The sequence below is a fragment of the Myotis yumanensis genome, unplaced genomic scaffold, assembly GCF_028538775.1.
Source record: "Myotis yumanensis isolate MYYU_CA2020_CCGP unplaced genomic scaffold, mMyoYum1.0.hap1 SCAF_17, whole genome shotgun sequence".
NCBI lineage: Eukaryota > Metazoa > Chordata > Mammalia > Chiroptera > Vespertilionidae > Myotis > Myotis yumanensis.
In genome coordinates, this window is record NW_027223768.1 from 22,973,538 (window position 1) to 22,994,126 (window position 20,589).

The following is a 20,589-nucleotide window of genomic DNA, read 5'->3' on the forward strand; positions in this document are numbered from 1 at the left end:
TTGCCACTGTGCTCGCCAGCTATGAGCCCGGCTTCTGGCTGAACGGCCACTCCCCCTGTGGGAGCACACTGACCACCATGGGGCAGCTCCTGCGTTGAGCATGTGCCCCTGGTGGTCAGTGCGCATCATAGCGACCGGTCATTCCAGTCATTCCACCATAGCAGTCGCTTAGGCTTTTATTATATAGATTATTTTAAAGTTACATTTATTTGATGTCTGGGATGTTGAAGGTTTCTTTATTTGTTCATTGACCATTGGTAGTTTTTTAATGAATTACTCTAATTGACCTAGTTGTCTTAAGGGATATCTTTACGAATTTTTTAAAAAAATGTATTTTGCATGTGAATCCTTTATTTTAAATGTTTCAGATTTGTTTTCCCTTGTCTAGTTTTGTCTTTTAACTTAGCTTATGGTATCATGTGGAATGAAGATACTTCATTTTTGTGAGAATGCCAGTCATTCCCTTTATGACCTCCTTTTTGTATAGTGTTTAAAAAGACTTTTCCCATGCAGAGTTATTTAATTTTTTTCTTAATACAGTTCACAGTTTTTTTTCAAATAAATCCGCATATTATTGTCATCTTGAAGACTAAGAAAAGTAACTTTAAATTTTATTTCCCTAGTTTTCAAATTGGCCTTTAGACATTAAATTTAAATAATGTTTTTCTTGCTTTCAGTTACAGATGAGGACACAGTTAAGAGGTATTTTGCCAAGTTTGAAGAAAAATTTTTCCAAACCTGTGAAAAGGAACTTGCCAAAATCAACACATTTTATTCAGGTGAGTGGTTTCTTGGTGCAACATATACAAAAGACAATTTCTGCTGCTAAGGAAGGAGAAACTACCATGTCATTGTTTAAACTTTTAGTCATCATTTTAAAACGGATTTGTTTTCCTTGTTACACTGCAGTTAAGGGATATTTTCTTTAACTGAGGTGGGGACACATCTGGTACCTCAGTGTTTAAGTCTTATATGGTTGTTGCCTAGATCAGTGGTCGCCAACCTTTCGGACCTCACAGACCACCGGTTGGCGACCGCTGGCCTATATGTTCTTGTAGTTGCAAGGATTTGGGACCTTGTTGTGAAACAATATCTTGATAGAGCTTCACTATAGCCCATTCTAAGCTTTGAAGAGTCAGAAACTTAATTTTATCATTTCTTTACGAGCTGAATTACAGTTTCAGCTTTTCAATTATGACAGTTTTATAACCCCTTCCCCTCCCCTCCTTGCATTGTGCAACACTCATGTATCTCTCTAGAACTCACAGTTTACAGAGTGGCTTTTACAAGATGCTATTGAAGTTGAGAAGAAAATATTAGAACTTACGTTTATTTATATCTTACTCTTTTAAATTTTGTTTTTAGTATATGTTTACTTCCCCCTTTTTAATATCTGTTTTGCTGTTTCCCAGAGCTCAAGTTCCTTGACTCCCTCAGCCCCTCCCACAATACTTCCTTCTTCTTCAGTCATTTTAACCACTTTGTCCCTTGTACTTTTACTCCCTTTACCCTTAATGCCTTGTAATGCTTCTGCCTAGCAAAACTCCCAATTGTGAACCAATAAGCCATTTGCCGGGTTGTGGCTTGATCCCTAGTAGGGGTGTGCCAGAGGCAGCTGCTTAGGATGGCTGGGAAAAAAATCATATAGCAGAACAAATTTGAACCACTATAAATTCATTTTTGGATTCTTAACTGTGTCCTCAAAGCTGCCGGTAGGTCCTAATCAATGTCCTTTCTATGCTCCAAAGTGCTCTTTTAAACCCTACACCATTCTTTTTAGTTCTCTGAGCCCACCATCTTCCCCATCATGCTGATTAACCTCTGATTTTACAAATAAAAATAAAGGCCTTCAATTCCTATTGATGTATAATACTTAGGTAGATCTATGCCACTTACTCCCCCCAAATACCTATAGACATTCTTACCCTTATTAATTTTCCTCCAATCATCTCTTCAGTCTATGGCAAATCTCTACAACAACTGATTGAATTTCAGTTTCTCAAGACCTTGCTCTAGATCAGGGGTGGGCAAACTTTTTGACTCGAGGGCCACAATGGGTTCTTAAACTGGACCGGAGGTCCGGAACAAAAGCATGGATGGAGTGTTTGTGTGAACTAATATAAATTCAAAGTAAACATCATTACATAAAAGGGTACGGTCTTTTTTTTTTTTTTTTTTTTTTTTTTAGTTTTATTCATTTCAAACGGGCCGAATCTGGCCCGCGGGCCGTAGTTTGCCCACGGCTGCTCTAGATTATCTCCTGTAAGAATTATTGGATAAATGCATTGATAATTTTCCTTTTTGCTGGTTTAGTCTCCTTAACAAGTCACTCCCTTCAAACAAAGAATAAACAGTAAGGAAAGCAAATATCTTAACTCTGTGTCCTCCTCCTTATCTTTCATTGATGGCTGGACTTCTTTCTAGGCAGAGGGAATAGTTTATGCAAAGGGACAGAGTCATTAAAGGACATGGCATATATACATGCCCTTATTATAAGCACCTAGAAGGCAGAGACAAAATAGAAATATTATTGCCTGGCCAATGTGGCTCAGTAGTTGAGTGTTGACCCAAAAACCAAAAGTTCACCCATTTGAATTCTGGACAGGGCACATGCCCGGGTTGTGGCTCGATCCCTAGTAGGGGTGTGCCAGAGGCAGCTAGTCGATGATGTTCCTCTCTCATCAATATTTCTATTTCTCTATCCCTCTCCCTTCCTCTCTCTCTAAAACTCAACGATGCATATTGTTTTTTAAAAAGGAAATATTATTTGAAACCATGCAAATGGATAAATTTTAATCAAGGGGAAAATGTACAGAAGGAATGACAATTTTCAAGGACAAAGATCATTTCCATAATCAGGAGGTAGGAGGATAAAGAAGAACCCAGCATTGTAGACAGCCATATTATATAGACTGAGGAAGAGGAGACTAAAAGAGGAAGGATTTGCAGTGGAAAGAGTGTTGAGATTGAGAAAAGGCCATTGTATATGATCTAAAGCTGTAAATGAAAAACAAATGAGGTCAAAATTGATAGCATTTTCTTTTACTATTATTTTTTGGGGGAGGATTTCTAAGCCCAACTCTAAATGGATAATTTAGATCACAAAGAAGAGTTAATGGTTCTTAGCTCACAAAGAAAAATAAATATCTACTCTTAACAATAGATAAATACCTTTTATGTTTTTTGAGTTACACATAGATATGTGTGTTTTGTGTATGCTTACGTGCATCTGTAAATGTGTGTATATGTAATATATTTAAATAATTTTTTCATGGAACAATACTTATTCATACTACTTGTGATTTATTCTATTTTTCATATTTAATTATTTCTATTTGATTTGATTTTTAAAATCCTGGTTTATGATACACTGAATTGCTTTTATAACCCCGTATTGGAATAAACCCTCAGTTTGAAAAATGATATCTTAAACTTGGTTACTTTTCAAAAACAATTGTAGGCTTTCAACTACTAAAAACTTGGGGGCTGTGATTTAACAACTGCCTTTTTCTATGTGGCAGGGCCATCAAGGCATGTCTCTTGATGTCATCACAGAGTAGATACAAATTCATAGTCTTCAGACTGACTTTTTGCCAGGTCAGGAAGTGATGGGTAATATGAAAACATGATTGACAGAAATAAAATTTGGCATTTGTCCTAGACAGTATCATTTTTCTCTTTAGTTAGCTGCCTTTTTCATGGCAGATTGTCTTGTAACTGCAGTCTTCAGACACTAGGACACATGAGAAACTATAAATAATACAGGGGTGAGTTCAGCTTATACACCTATCTCCTCCACTCACATCTCATAGAGATATTTAATGGCTAGCTAAAATGGTCATTTTTAAGTGAGATTTAATCTTGACTGAAACTTAGTACTCAAAACAAATACTATAAAAGCCAAGCAAACAAAACAGAATAAATATACTAAAATGTAGATATTTATTTTCACACCAATTCTATTATATACCAATTATATTTTGGATTTTTGACCCTTATTATTTTTTTATAAGAAGTTTACCATTTAACTTTCCTAAGCCTCCATATATACTTGCTTATAAAATGAGCAAATTGATTCCCAGCCTTCTAGGGTTCCACATGTGAGGAATCAGAAGCTATTTTCAGTTTCAGAAAACCTGATGTAAGTTATTTTATCGATCTTTATTTTTTACTACATATATTTAATTAATAAGATATGGGCATTTATTTAGATTTATAGGTAAACATCTTTTAATATTTGAAGACTTTGGGAGGAGAGGGTAATTTTTTTAAAGAAGTGGTCCTTTTTGGTGATACCATTGCTAATCACTGGCCTAGAAGTCTCCCCGGTCTCTTCTAACACTAAAAGTGGTATTAGTCTTGAAGGCTATAATGTTAGAAACCTTTTTCATGGTGACTAGTTATGTCCTTTTCCATTGATAATTCTGAACACTTCATGTTACATGTTCCTCTTTTCTTGAACCAGTTTGCTTTCTCGTTCTATTCAAAATACTTAGCTTTTCAGCAGTGTTTTTATGTGCCTAAATTAAAAATCGTACAATATCAATCTGTTGCTTTTAATATTCCACAATTAAAACAGGAAAACCCTTTCTTTTTCTTGTTTGAATATCTTTAATAGCTAAGAGCTTTTTCCTTTGTTTCTAAACAATTTCAGTTTTTTTCTAACCTGTTCTAATTTTTGGCTTCAATTATTATATTAGGAACTCATAGCAGTGTTATGTATTTTCCTTTTCTTTATCAAAAAGGAGGGATAGAAGGAGGGAATTTAGGAGATTGCAGTAGGAAAATTATGGCAGTAGAAACATTTATTTCTTTTCTTTTTTTAAAATATATTTTTATTGATTTCAGAGAGGAAGGGAGAGAGAGATAGAAACATCAATGATGAGAGAGAATCATTGATCGGCTGCCTTCTGTAGGCCCCACACTGGGGACCAAGCCCACAACCCGGGCATATGCCCTGACCGGGAATCAAACTATGACCTCCTGGTTCATAGTTGACACTCAACCACTGAGTCACGCCAGCCTGGCCAGATTCCTTCTTTCCTTTCTTCTTCCCTCCTTCTCTCCCTCCCTCCCTTTCTTCCATCTTTATTGATTTCAGAGAGGAAGGAAGAAGGAGAGAGAGATAGAAACATCAATGATGAGAGGAGAGAATCATTGATTGTCTGTCTCCTGCATGCCCCCTACTGAGGATCGAGCCTGCAAACCCGGCATGTGCCCTTGACTGGAATCAAACCTAGGACCCTTCAGTCCACAGGCCGACATTCTATCCACTGAGCCAAACCAGCTAGGACCAGATTTATTTCTTGTCTGTTAAATATTTTCAGGCTTCATATAAATGCAAGACCAATTGGATAATAGTTACTCAGAACTATTCCTATTATACAGTTATTCCTATAATCCTGTCATGCAGTGTTTACTTTTCTTTATTCTTATTGAATTTGAGATACTGTATATTGTTTTACCACTAACTGTGTGTAATGAAACGTAAGAATCTCTTTCACTGAAATACTAAATGTTCTTTTACAAATGATTATATGTATCTAGTACCCCACATATGGCAGGTTTTGTTCTTTGCTTTTATATGTGTTAAAAATGTCGATTAAATCTATTTTTAATTAATTACGATAAAATTCCCATTTCTTCCTACATCATGTATATCTTGAATCTTGAGTTCATTACAGCAGAATCAGCTACTTAAGAGCTTTTAAAAGATGGGGGTAGAGAGAAAGTTAGTTAAAGCAGTCAGCCTGACTTGCTTTCTTATTAATGCATCTGATAAAAATTAGAATTATTTATATACTGTCCACAATATATTATGCTTTCTCCATTTTGTTAAAAAAAGTGATTGATCACTTTCTATTAAAGTCAAGCCATGTGAAACCAACTTCATTTATTCTTTTTGCTTACCCCCTCCCTCTCTTTTTTCTTCTCTCTGCCTTGTTGCTCCTTCCCCCCAGATCCTGGCAACCACTAATCTACTTTCTATCTCTATGGATTTACCTGAGAGATAAAAATGTTCATTTCTTATAAATGGAATGAAGAATATGGCATTTTCTGTCTGGCTTCTTTCACTTACCATGATGTCTTCAAGATTCATCCATGTTGTAGCATAAATCAATACTTCATTCCTTTTTATTGCTAAATAATATTCCATTGTACATATCCTATATAATAAAAGCCTAATATGCTAAGTGTCCGGTTGTCCATTCAACCAATCAAAGCATAATATGCTAATGATATGCTAAGGTCACTCACCTGCTCGCTATGACGTGCACTGACCACCAAGGGGCAGACAGTTGACCGGTTGACCAGTTGCTATGATGTGCACTGACCACCAGGGGGCAGATACTCCAACTGGTCGGTTAGTTTGCTGCTGGGGTCTGGCTGATCGGGACTGAACGAGACGGGCCAGAAACGCCCTGAAGCCCTCGCGTGGTCCCTCCCCCGCTGGCCAACCTCCCGCATTCCTCCCAGACCCCGATCATACAACAGTGGGGTCCCTCGGCCTGGCCTGCGCCCTCTCATAATCCAGAACCCCTCGGGGGATGTTGGAGAGCTGGTTTCAGCCCGATCCCGTAGGCCAGGCCGAGGGACCCCACTGGTGCATGAATTCTTGCACCCGGCCTCTAGTATACCATCTTTGCCTATCCATCAATTAATGGATATTTGGGTTATCTCTCTCTCTCTCTCTCTCTCTCTCTCTCTTTTTTTTTTTTTTTTTTTTTTTGTTAATCCTCACCTGAGGATATTTTTTAGAGAGACTGGAAGGGAGGGGAGAGAGAGAGAAAGAAACATCGATGTGAGAGAGACACATTGATTGGTTGCCTCTTGCATGCAGCTCGACTGGGGCCAGGGATCAAGCCTGCAACTGAGGTACGTGCCCTTGACCAGAATTGAACCCGAGACCCTTCACTCCACGTGCTGAACATTCTAACCACTGAGCAAAACCAACTAGGGCTACTTTTTCACTATTCTGAATACTAGTTTGTGTATGTGCATACGTTTTTGTGTGAACATGTGTTTTCAGTTCTCTTGGGTATATATGTAGGAGTGGAATTGCTGGACCTTAAGGTAGCTTATGTGTAACTTTTGAGATCTTCCAAACTGTTTTCCAAATTACAATGTGGTTGTACCGTTTTGCATTCTTACTTATAGTGGCTTTTTAAATTCTCTATCTTCATTTGTCAAAAGTAAGGGTATATTTGAGATTTTGTAGGAAGGGAAATGTAGGGTAGATGAAAAGAGGGTGTTGTACCAAAACATTTTTTTCCTATCCAGTTCTAAATATTACATGTAACTTTTTCTCTAGAAATTTTAGGGAAACAAATTAGAATGATTAGTAAAAATCCAGACAAGTCAGTAAGAACTTTCACCACCATTTTGATCTTGATGCTTGGACAATTCTGTTTTTTATTTCTTATAGAAAAGCTCGCAGAGGCTCAGCGCAGGTTTGCTACACTTCAGAATGAGCTTCAGTCATCACTGGATGCGCAGAAAGAAAGCACTGGTGTTACTACGCTGCGACAGCGCAGAAAGCCAGTCTTCCATCTGTCCCATGAAGAACGTGTGCAACATAGGAATATTAAAGACCTTAAACTGGCCTTCAGCGAGTTCTACCTCAGTCTTATCCTGCTGCAGAACTATCAGGTACTTAGATTCTTACCCTGGAGAATGAAACTTTTAAATAATTGAGAAATTATAATAAATGGAATTACCTTGAACTATACTAATGGGCCAATCCAAAAAGGGAAACCTTTAGCATGCCATTATTCTTTAGGTGCTTACTGAGATTTCTGATGTTCTTACTGGCTAAAACCATGTTACCAGAGGTTGTAAAGTAGTGTTAATAAAACTTCTATTTTCGAAGATCAGTTTTTTAAAACCTTTTTGTACAATATTCAGGAGTAGCCCTTGACTCAAGGACTAATAGTTTGCTTCCTATATTTAGAGGTATTTCCAGCCCTAATGAGTAGAAATCAGAAATAATGTATGTCTACCCAACCACTGCTGGCTATGTAAGAGCTTCTATATTCCTGCAAAACTATAGCAAAGTTTTCATAACTGCAATTAGACAGTTAACTTTCCAATTAACACTAACAATATAAAAGATACTGACTTTTTAACTTGCCACTAAGAATCCTTTCAGTTTTATTATCCACAGGCTGCGATATAACTTTTTTTTTAATCTGGTGAAAAAAGAAATTGTCACAGCAAATGTGTATACAGACTGAACATCTAAGCTACTATATCACTTAATATTTTAAAAATCCAATCTGAAAAATCGAGCTACCATCTATGTGAAATTTTGGAAATACAGGGCATTTATTCATTTGTAATTATAGATTTGTTTATATAGTTAAATCTATAAGGAATTTACTGAAAAACAGATGATTCATTTAATATTAAACATTTAAATTAGGCAAAGCATCTCCCTCATCTTTCCCCCCCTCATTTTTAGAGAGATCTTATGCACTGTACTTTTTTCATTTTATTCTTGTGATTATTACTTCTAATCAGTGGTTACGATCATTATAGGATCATATATATACTAGAGGCCCAATGCATGAAAATTTGTGCAAGAGTAGGCTTTCCTTCCCCCGGCTGCTGGCACCAGATTCCCTCTGGCACCCGGGACCCGGGCTGCTTCCCTCCTTCGGCCGCCCACAGGCACCTGGGACCCGGGCTGCTTCTCTTCTCCGGCTGCCTGCAGGCACCTGGGACCCAGGCTGGCTTCCCTCTGGCCCCAGCTTTGTCAGGAAGGGCGTCCGGAATGACGTCCGGTCTAATTAGCATATTACCCTTTTATTATAGATAAGAACTAAAGGTTATATAATAAAAGTATTACTAGGTATAAATACTGGTATCTATCTATATAAAAGCCTAAGCAACCATCGCAACCGAACGGACGACCGAACAGGCTGTGTGGGGTGACCAGGCTGGCAGGGGGGTTAGTGAAGGGCGACCAAACGACTGAGCAGCAGGCTGCGTGGGGCAACCAGGACAGCGGGGGGCGGGGGGGGGGGGCGTAGTTGGGGGCAACCAGGCGGGTGGGGGGCAGTTGGGGACAATCAGGCCGGTAGGCAAAGGCAGTTAGGGGTGATCAGGCTGGAGGGGGGGGGGGGCAGTGAGGGGTGATCAGGCAGAGGCGGTTAGGGATGATCAGGCTGGCAGGGGGTGGGGCAGTTAGGGGCGATAAGGCAGGCAGTAGGTGAGCGATTAGGAGCCAGCAGTCCAGGATTGTGAGAGGGATGCCTGACTGCCGGTTTAGGCCTGATTTCTAGGATTGGGCCTAAACCGGCAGTCAGACATCCCCCAAGGGGTCCTGGGTTGGAGAGGGTGCAAGCTGGGCTGAAGGGATCCTCCCTCCCCCATGCACGAATTTTGTGCACCAGGCCTCTAGTTTTAATATAAAAAGTCAATGTAGTCTCATATCTGCAGTGATCTAAGTTGTTAATGCATGTATTTATTTCTGTCTTTCCCTTTTATAATTCTGCTTTCTTCTTTGGTGGTTTAATTTTTTTATCACTGAAAGAACCATCCAGTTGGGAAATAATTTTAGAGGAATAGAAAATAATTATATAAGATATATCTGATAGGAAATTACTTTCCCTTGCAATTTATTCATAGGCTTTATAATTTATTTTTAAAAAGAAAAAAAAAAATGGCCCTGCCTGGGTGGCTCAGTTGGTTGGAGCATTGTCCTATACTCCAAAAAGGTTGCAGGTTCAATCCCCTGTCAGGGCATGTACAGGAGGCAAACGATCCATGGCCCCTCTCCCTCTTTCTCCCTTCTTCTCTCTCTAAAACCAATAAAAATATCCTTAGGGGAAGGTTTTTAAAAATGTATTTTTTCTTTCTTATATCTCATAATTTATTATTTATGCTTGTGTGTTCCAGAGAAATACCCTTGTTAAATTTTTTAACTTTCCTAGAAGCTTTTGTTTGGGGTCATTATAAAAAGCTCCTTGGGAAAAGAAAACTAGTTGTAAATTATAAAAGTTTTGATTTATCCTCTATTCTTTGAGGGTTGTTTATTCTATGAGAAGACATTTATTTTGAGAATCAGGAGAAAGAAAAATTGATGGAATGCAGTCTTCAAGTCATGGTGTATGCACCCCAAGAAAAATTTAAGATGATTCATTAAAGTATGAAAAAAATTATAAGCAAACAAGCAAAGACTTAGTTTGGAGTGAGTGTTCTTTTTTTTTTTTTACTAATGGGGATATCTGTTCAGAAAATTTGGGAGACCTCTAGTTTAAAGAACCTTGCAAACCCATGGTTTCCTGCTTTTGTTGCATGTTGATCAAACAACAGAATTTGAGAATGTAGAAAAGTAGAAATGGAGGAAAAATACCAGCTTCCATCCATTATCAGCTAAACCCTATAAGAGTGATCACTTCATTACTACTGATTCTTCTTTGCATTCCCTTCCCTTAATTGAGAATGTATGAAAGCAAAATGAAAGTTAAGAGAAATAGGTAACCTTTGATTTTCCATGCTGGTTTGTACATGCTTGCATAGGAGTAGGGGAGAAATGCATACCTATACCAGTCCTTCAAACAGCAGAGAACTTATAAATGTATTCAGTGCATGATAAATCTGAAATATTTTCTGAAAATATTCTTTTAATCAAAGAATCAAAATAATATAAAGTAGCTATTTTGAGAACAATTGTTCATAAGAAAATGGAAATAAAAATGTTTTGAGTTTAGAACTTCCATTAATTTACTTGGAATAGAAATAATAGGGTTTATATTTAGGGTTTCTTTTTATTACTGATCACATACTATCTTGAAATGAATAAATAAAATAAAGAAGAGTCTTATCCTTTCAGTAAATGCTTTTATGAAAACATTGCCATTTCCCTTGGTAAGCTCTGTCTACACATAGTGCTTATTACTTTTCATCTTTTATGGTGCTGGAAATTATAGTAGTGTTTCTCACTTCTTTCTGTAGAATCTGAATTTTACAGGGTTTCGAAAAATCCTTAAAAAGCATGACAAGATCCTGGAAACATCTCGTGGAGCAGATTGGAGAGTAGCTCATGTGGAAGTGGCCCCATTTTATACATGCAAGAAAATCAATCAGCTCATCTCTGAAACTGAGGTACAGTAATCTCACTCATATACCAAATATTTTCAGTATGTTACATGTTTTACTTTTAATGAAATAATTCTTCCTTTTGCCTAGTCAAAGTGGCTCAGCAGTTGAGCATTGACCTAGGAACCAAGAGGTCGCCTGATCGATTCCTGGTCAGGACACATGCCTGGTTGCAGGTTCAATCCCCTGTTAGGGTTCAAACAGGAGGCAGCTGATCAATGTTTCTCTCTCACAATAGTGTTTCTCTCTCCTTCTCTCTCTTCCTCCCCCCTTACTCTCTCTAAAATCAATAAACATATTGTTGGGGGAAGGATTAAAAAATTTTAATAATGTGTCTTTCTAGGCTGTAGTGACCAATGAACTTGAAGATGGTGACAGACAAAAAGCTATGAAGCGTTTACGTGTTCCCCCTTTGGGAGCTGCTCAGGTTAGTATTTTTCCCAGTTATTTGGTTTTGCCAATTGAATAATTAATACAATCTGTTTAGCTGATAAAATATACCTATTTCATTACTTTTAAAAATGTTTCAAAATGTTTAAGTAGTTAATACTTTTTTTTAAATTTAAAAATTAGATACCAGATCTCCCTTCATAATGAATTATAATGTCTTCCCACCTACCTCTTCTTATCCTATATTTCTCTTGTTTATTTTTATTGACCTGCTAACTTTGTGATCTTACCAAAAGATGAGATGTGTATTTGATGATTGGGGTGTCAGATGTGCTGGGCTACTATACAACTTCATCCAAAATGTAATAGTTACACCTAAAAAAAGCATTTATTAAATTATATTCATTATAGCAAAAAAAATTATCTTCTGTGTCATAAAACAAGTTTCAATAAACTAAAAAGGATTTAAATCATAGTAAGTATGTTCTCTGACCACAATGTAATAGAAATCAATAACAGAGCTTTCTTATTTCATTCTAATAAAAGACATTTATGAAAAACCTACAGCTAATATCATACTTAATGGTAAAACACTGAATGCTTTCTTCCTAACTAAGAACAAAAAAAGATATTCATTTCTCTTCAACATTATACTGGAGCTTATAGCCAGTACAGTCATATAAGAAAAAGAAATAAGAGACATTCAGATTAGAAAGAAAGAAGTAAAACTGATGGGGTATTTTTATTGCTCATGACATGATGACCTCAAAATCTAATGAGTATAGATTAACTACTAGAACTAGTAAGTGACTTTAGCAAAGTTGCTGAATCCAAGATCAATATATAAAAATCAATTATATTTCTACATACCATCATGTACAATTGGAAATTCAAATTTTAAAAATAATGCTATTTATAATTAAAATATGAAATATTTAGGTGTAAGTATGACAAAAAGATGTTCAAGACTTCTAAATTACACTAAATCTCTTCTATAAGAAAATCAGAGTATATATAATCTGATACCTAAAATTATAATATTGTTTATTTAGTGACTCAGATTTCTGTAAAAGAATTCAGATAATTGGCATCTCTGTACTGGTATTATAGAATGATGAGGGATGATTCTCTGGTTCAGATTTCTAAAAATTCAAATCATAAAATATTTTTATTTTCCTGATAGAACTTTGAGGTTCATGTTACTGATTTATGACAGCATACACTAAATGTACTTAATATTTTGCCCTACACCCCAAATTCTGTTTTTCTGTCCACAGCCTGCACCAGCATGGACTACTTTTAGAGTTGGCTTATTTTGTGGAATATTCATTGTACTGAATGTTACCCTTGTGCTTGCCGGTAAGTAGTTTAAATATTGAATTAAATTATTTTTACAAGTACATATGTCATATTCTGTACTTCTGTCAAAGCTACTACCAAACTACTAAAGCTACTGAAAGAGAAATCTGTTAAGGCTAAATTTCTTGTTCTTATAAATAAGTGGGGGTGGAGAAAGTCGTTTGTTTTGGTTTGTTTTTCCCTTCGTTATATTATCCTTTAAAAGATTACTAGTTGATGACTTCTTATTCTCCATTATTTTTCAGTGTTTATGTACAATTTCTTCACACTTTTTCAGTGTTCAGTCATCAAGAACCTCAGCTACCTTGATCACAGATGAGAATAAATAAGATATTACAAATTATGTACTGATTTATTTACTTTGCTTTTTGGACACTCTTTCACATCTTTTCCAGAATCAATTTACAATTACTTTACATAGAATTTTAAGAAGCGTGGTTGTATAATTTCCTATTCTATAGAAGTTAGAACTTAGAAAGAAGTAGAAGGAATTGCTAGAAGCAAGTGCATTCCCAACATCAAGAAATGATATAACAGCAACAGAGGCACAATCTTACTAAACCTCCCAACAGAAGCACTTGACATTGTCAATCACTCCTTCTTAAAACTTTTTCTTCAATTGATTTTGCTGAGAAACCATACTCTGCTGGTTTTTCTATTATACTTAGCTGGCAGTTCTTTCCCAGTTTCCTTTGCTAGCTATTTTTTTCTTTTTCCTTGTGACATCTAAATGTTGGGAAATACTACTGGGCTCAATCCTCACATCTCTTTCTCTGTCTACATGTATTTGAATAAGGCAATCTTATTCAAACCTATGGGCATAAATATCATGTATATACTAGTGACTCCCAAGTAGATATACTCTTTTCTCTGAACGCTAATTGGTTACTTGGATGTCAAATAGGCATCTCAAAATTACATGGACAAATTTCTTTTTACCCCCCAAATATACTTTCTCTTCTATATATCAATACCTTTCATCAGTTTCTCAGGCCAAAAACCTTTAGCCTTTCTTTTCCCTCGTCATTTCTCTGTATTGCTCTGTATTCAAAATATATTCTGAATCTGGCCACCTCTACCAGTGCCATCCTTAATATATTGCAGTGGCCTTCTAAACTTGTCTCCCTTCAGCCACTTTTGCCTCCTTGTAGCCACCATGGTCTTTTTTTAAAAAAATAAGTTAGATCATATCAGTCTCCTCTTCAAAACCCAGTAATGGCTTCTCACAACATAATTGAAATTTCATATTATGGTCTATAAAACCCTACAGGATCTCGCCCCTCTGGGCCTTTCTGGCTTTACATCCTGTCATCCTTCCCACATCCAGTTTCACTCTGTTTTCAGTCACTCTTGTGTTGTCACTATTCTTTGAACACTCCGAGCTCATTCCCATCTACAGACCCTTGCAATTGCCTAAAAGGCTCTTCCCCGAATTGTCTATGCTTACTTCCTCACTTCATTCATATACTCGCTAGTCAAATGCCACCTCCCCCAGGAAGGCCTTTCCTGATCACCTCTAAAATAGCTTGTTCTGTCCCTTTAGCCTACATTAGTTTTCTTCAGAGCACTTGTAAGTACATGGCGTAATATTTCATATTTATGTTTCTTGATATCTGTTTTCCCACTGGAATGTAAGTTCCTTGATGCTTGGCCATTTATTTCTCCTGTTCACTGTTGTATCTCCAGCACCTAGAACACTGCCTGAGACATAGTAGGGACAATATTAAAAAATGTTGGTGGAAGTTTGGATGGAAGAGAAAGGACCAAGATGAAATTAAATGATATATAAGCATACATACATTCTTTCATTTAGAAATGAAATTTATACTGGACATTGATGGAATGGGAGACATTTCAAGAGGAGACAGATAAGCAGAGATTTTAATTTTAGTTGGCCAGGGTAGAGGATGGGGTGTCGGAAGGAGGGAGGGAGTTATGAAGGAGAGAAGTGATATATTCAGCTAGGGTAAAGAAGAGTATTATTAGGTGATAAGAATGAAAATATAGCTTGAGGTCAGTTCATAGAATTCAGCTAAGAAATGTAAGTAAAACATGTTTTTGGATGTGAAGCACTACATCAGTATACATGGTGTATGTGTTGGGAGTTGTTTTTTCTATAGGGTAAACCTTAGTCATTTGTATGTGGAATTTTTTCTTTTATTCCCAAGTTGTACATGGTATTATCATCATCATTAAATAAGACATAAGAATAAATAAATGTCTTTATTCATTTTATGTGAATGAATTGAAAAGAAGTTTTTTAAAATTCAGGAACAAGTTGAGGGCTTTTTCTTTCTTTCGTAAATATAGATTAAGTTTTTGTGAGACACTCGGAGTTGTTTTTACTGTGTGGTTTATGCATTTAGTGTTGTGTATTATGTTCTCTCACCTCAGAGCCCTTCTTTGTTTGATCTTTGTGTTTGTATGGGGAGAGGCAAGGTAAATATAGTTAAAGCCAGCTGTCTATCCTTATTTATCTCCCAGCGGGTGCTTAAAAGATAACAGTGTTGAAAGAGAAACACAACAGTAGTAATGCATGTACAAGCATGATTCTTTTTTCAAACATTTACATCAAAAAAACTGTGTGCATAATTTCTGTAGTTTCTCAAAGGGACATGACCTGATATGTAATAATTTTTCTGAAATTTATGTATTTTTACTTTCATGAAGATGAAAAATTACCTGTTTAGATTTTTTTTAACTTCTCTTATAGATTCCTAATAACCTTAATTTGATATGGTAACAACATACTTGTTTCTTTGCAGTCTATTTTTCACATAACAGTTAGAGTAGCCCATTGAAATTATCAATCTGGTCATGTCACTTATGTGTAAAATTCATTGACTTCATACATCAGAGTAAAAGCCTAAATCTTGACAAAGTACTTCAAAGTCCGACCTGATCTTTCCCTGGCTATCTTTTTACCACTTTAACTTTCATTTATTCCAATCATAGTGGCCTCGGTCTTCTTCCTGTTCCTGGAGCATGCCAGGCTCACACCTGTTGTAGGACTCTTACTTTCCTTTCACTTGGAGCTCTATCTCTTCAGATATTCACATTATTCATTCCCTGTTTCCTTAAGGAAATGCAAATGGCCTACAAATGTCACATCCTGAGAGGTTTTCTTGACCGCCCTACCTAAAATATCACCTAACATCATTCTTTATCTCCTTACCCTACATTTTTTTTTTCCAAAAAAAAAAATCACTATCTGATATTATACAGAATAGAAGTTTCTGGAGACAGGTATTTTGTCTGTTGTTCATTACTGAATCCCCAGCTCTTAGATTTGGCATAGGAGGAGGTGCTATAAAACACCTAATAAATATTTGTCAAATTAAGGAAAAAATGAAGTTTTCTCAAGTAAAAGGAAAAAGAAACTGATGTATACTGAATACTCAAAATTGGCCAAACTTTGTTTTAGTCATTTAATATATGTCGTTCACAAATAATCATCTTAAACTTTTAAGAATAGATATTACCCCCATTGACAAGGAAACTGGGATTTAGAAAAATTAAATTATTTGCCCTAGTGTAGCTAGGATTTGAAATCTGGTTTATTGTACTTGACTCCGAAGCAAAGCTTTATTCTCTCTGTATTTTTAAATTATCACATGTGCTATGTACTATAGAGAATTCAAAGTTAAATAATGAATGATTATTTATATTAAGTGTATAAGGTAGTATATAATTAAATATTAAATGTATGGTACTACTAGTACATTTTATAGTTATTTGGAAAAATTGAGAAATTATTAGCCAAATTGAAATGTTTGGCACATAGTAGGCTCAAAATGAAACATTCGTTCAATGAATTTCTGAACAGATGAGGATCTGGCTCTTAAATAATAAGTAGAATTTGAATTTTTAGAAAGAGCAAGGCCATTTTATGTATAAGGAGCAACATAAGCGAATGTGAAACATGAACTTGTTAAAAGGATAATAAAATGATAAGAATTAAAATGTTTAGGGGTACTATGAGATAAGTTTGGGAAAAATGAATTGGAGATCAGATTGTGGAGAACTTGAATTGGGAGGCTAAAGTATTTGAATGTTATTAAAGAGCTATAGAATAATAGTGATACCAAACATTTATATGGACAATAGAATGTAGTGGTTAAGAGTGTGGGCTTTGAAGCAAAACTGAGTTAAAATCCTGACTCTGCCCTATACTAGATTATTAACCCTTAGAAAATTACCTAACCTGTCACTGCTCTAGTTTTCTCATCAATCAAATAGTAATAATAGTTTTTAACTCACAGAGCCATTGAGGATTAGATAAGTTATTATATGTAAAGATACTGGGAACAATCCTTAGCACATTATAATCATTCTATAAGTATTAACTGCTGTCATTTATATCACTTCAATTTTCACATTACCATCCTGTGTACTATTTCCTTTAATTTTCACAGCAATTCTGTGAGGTAGGTATTACAAATCCACTTTAATGATGGACAAAACCAAACCAAAGAAGTTGTGTCATGTCAGAAATCTCCAGCTGACAGAACTGATGTTATAGTAGTTCTAAACTATTTTACCTTGGTTCTCTAATCTAAGAAACTAATGGAATAGTGAACTAACATGCTAATAGTCAAATTTTAGGAAAATTATTCTGGTGGGATTTTGCAGAGTGAAATGAAGATGGGAAAGAACCTAGAAGCAAATTTACAGGCTCTTGAGATAATCTAGATTTATGTTTGTTTATAAAAATTTATATGCCAGAGCAATATCATTGAGAATTAAGAAAAAAGACAATAAAGGGGACATTATGAATATTCTAACTAATTAATTTATATTCTTTCAGCTATATTTAAACTTGAAGCAGATAGAAGTATATGGCCCTTGATAAGAATCTATCGGGGTGGCTTCCTTCTCATTGAATTCCTTTTCCTACTGGGCATCAACACGTACGGTTGGAGACAGGCTGGAGTAAATCATGTGCTCATCTTTGAACTTAATCCAAGAAGCAATTTGTCTCATCAGCATCTCTTTGAGGTAATCAAAGCAAGATATAAAGTCCTACAAATATAATTTGCATTAGCTGTATAGTTGGTTTAGTGGGCACTGAAATCCACCTTCTTAAAGAGGACTACTGACTTAATAACTAAACATTTTTCTTCCATTTGTTTTATTTAAGAGATTCTGAGTAATGACAAAAATAAAATTTTTGTCTCTTCCATTTTTTATCAGATTGCTGGATTCCTTGGGATATTGTGGTGCCTGAGCCTTCTGGCATGCTTCTTTGCTCCAATTAGTGTCATCCCCACATATGTGTACCCACTTGCCCTTTATGGATTTATGTTTTTCTTTCTTATCAACCCCACCAAAACTTTCTACTATAAATCCCGGTTTTGGCTGCTTAAACTGCTGGTAAGTCCAAAAATTTGTGTATCATTTTTAGAGACGTATACTGTATTTGTCATTGGCTTCCTCCAGGATGAAACCCAGGCTGCTTTATTGCACAGCTCCATAAGCACAGTTCACATTGTAATCTGTGTGAGTGGCGCCCCAGCTCCAGAGTCAAAGAATGCAATATGACTGGTACACCTGATGTTATACAGTGCAGCCTCTTGGCAAAAGCACAAGTGCATTTTTCCTTCTGAAAATGGAATATGAAGTGTCCAGATATTGAAATGATTTTGCTAATTAATAATAGTTCATGATTAATTTAGTTACTTCATTATTTAATCAGCTCTGGTAATATGTAGAATGCTATAAATTTCCTTTTTATAAAAAGTGATAAAATTCTTATTTTCCTGTTAAATTGATGTAAGTAGTCTACCGTTTTTATTTTATGAAAGATTGGTTCTCTAAAAGCAATAGAAATATCTTGCCGGCCACCAAGTTTAATTTGAGAAGCTGACTTTAATTTTTGTTTAAATAAATTTCATTTCTTCTTCCACTTTATGTATTTCTTAATGATTGCAAAATCATGTAGTCTCAGTATTAGGATAGAGAATATAGTATTAGGATATGCAGAAATGGTAGCTATATTTTTTTGGTGATAGTGTAAAGTTAGCTCTGGGAAGGTACTTATGCTTACTCCTAAATTAAACCAGCTCTATACTGAAAATCAATTGGGGATGCTTTCATATAATTATTTCTTAGATTATGAATTACAACTAACAGAAGAATAAAGATTAATAATTAAATTGACCATTCTCCATACATACTTTCAGAAGTCCCATAATTATTGCCTCACTTTTTTTTTTCACTTGATAAACTATACTTGCTTGAAAACTGTACTTTTTGTGTGTGTTTTTTTTTTTTGTATGCCCCTTAGGGTTAGATTTTTTTGTTTTTATTCGTAGCAATAAACTTTCCTACATATAGCATTAACTAAATTTTTTAAATCTAAAGACATAAAGTATGGCCTTCCTATTTAAAATGTATAATAAGCATTCAACAAATAAAAAGCAACCTGTGTTTGAATATAGATGAGTATTAATAGCAATCAGGAAAAGAAAATGGCTAAATCTCCTTGATTTTTCCTCCCAAAATTAGTTGATTTTTTTTGTTTTGGAGGAGGAGGCACCTGGATCTGATTGTTTTTTATTTGTATTTCTTATTTCTTTTCCAACTAGAATTGAATTTTTATCACAAATTGAGAACCTCCCTCTTTTTCTCCAATTTTATTAAATGTAAATAAAAGAGCAAATAATTTTCTTTAAGTATAGCACCATTAGGCTTAATTTTGGGTTTGAATTCTGAGTATGGAACTTAGATGTATAAGAGTATTTTGATAAGTTATAAGTATGCCATTACCATTAATAGGTTTTATCATCATCTAGAACAGTGGTCGCCAACCTTTCGGGCCTCAGACCAGCAGTGGTCCGCAAACCACCGGTTGACGACCGCTACTCCAAAGGTTTCCTTAAACTAGCGGTCGCCAACCTTTCAGACTTCATGGACCACCAGTAGTCTGCGGACCACTGGTTGGTGACCACTGATCTAGAATATTTTTTAAAAGATAAATATTTGAGGATGTGTGGTGGAGGGGGTCAGTGGGGAAAACAAACAAACAAAGGGGGATATCTGTAATACTTTCAACAATAAAGGGGGAAAATATGAGCCATTTTCCTCCCTCTTGAAATCTATACTAAAATAATTTCCAGTTAGAGGCCTGGTGCATGAAATTCGCATAGGGGGCGGTCCCTGAGCCTGGCCTGCACCCTCTTGCAGTCCGGGAGCCCTCGGGGGATGTCTGACTGCTGTGGAGGTGGGAGAGACTCCTGCCACTACTGCTGCACTCACCAGCTGTGAGCCCTGCTTCTGGCTAAGCAGCACTCCCCCTGTGGGAACTCGCCACCAGGGGGCAGCTCCTGCATTGAACATCTGCCCGCTGGTGGTCAGTGTGCGTCATAGCGACTGGTAGTTCTGCCGTTCGGTCTATTTGCATATTAGCCTTTTATTATATAGGATTACCTTTCTTATTTTGAGATTGTCATTTTATTACTAAATTTTGTGGAGTTTTATAACTGTTATTTGCATTAAAAAATGTAGTATTCTTCTGGTTATAAGGATATAACTTTGAGATTATAAACATCTATTATTCCCTGCCTCAATTATTGTGAAATCTCTATATAATTATTTTGAAATGAAGTTTGAAAGACTCAGAAAACTCAGGTATTAATATGACTGTCTCATTGCAATAACGAAGTAATATAGTTGTGTACATTGTGTTAAGTGAGCATTTCCCCTAGTGCATCATTGTTTGTTTAAATAGTAAGCTGT

The 20,589-nt window shown here is 35.9% G+C and overlaps 1 protein-coding gene across 3 annotated transcripts in view; it reads left to right on the forward strand.

The window, feature by feature from the left end:
* The window catches only part of XPR1 (xenotropic and polytropic retrovirus receptor 1), a 106,505-nt gene that overhangs the window by 54,817 nt on the left and 31,099 nt on the right, over positions 1–20,589 (forward strand). For all 3 annotated transcript variants that reach the window (XM_070397192.1, XM_070397193.1, XM_070397194.1), the window contains exons 3-9: positions 678–779; positions 7,427–7,650; positions 10,960–11,109; positions 11,447–11,530; positions 12,771–12,852; positions 17,660–17,850; positions 18,046–18,225. In XM_070397192.1, the coding sequence (XP_070253293.1) occupies positions 678–779; positions 7,427–7,650; positions 10,960–11,109; positions 11,447–11,530; positions 12,771–12,852; positions 17,660–17,850; positions 18,046–18,225 (1,013 nt within the window). The remainder of the gene's footprint in view (positions 1–677; positions 780–7,426; positions 7,651–10,959; positions 11,110–11,446; positions 11,531–12,770; positions 12,853–17,659; positions 17,851–18,045; positions 18,226–20,589) is intronic.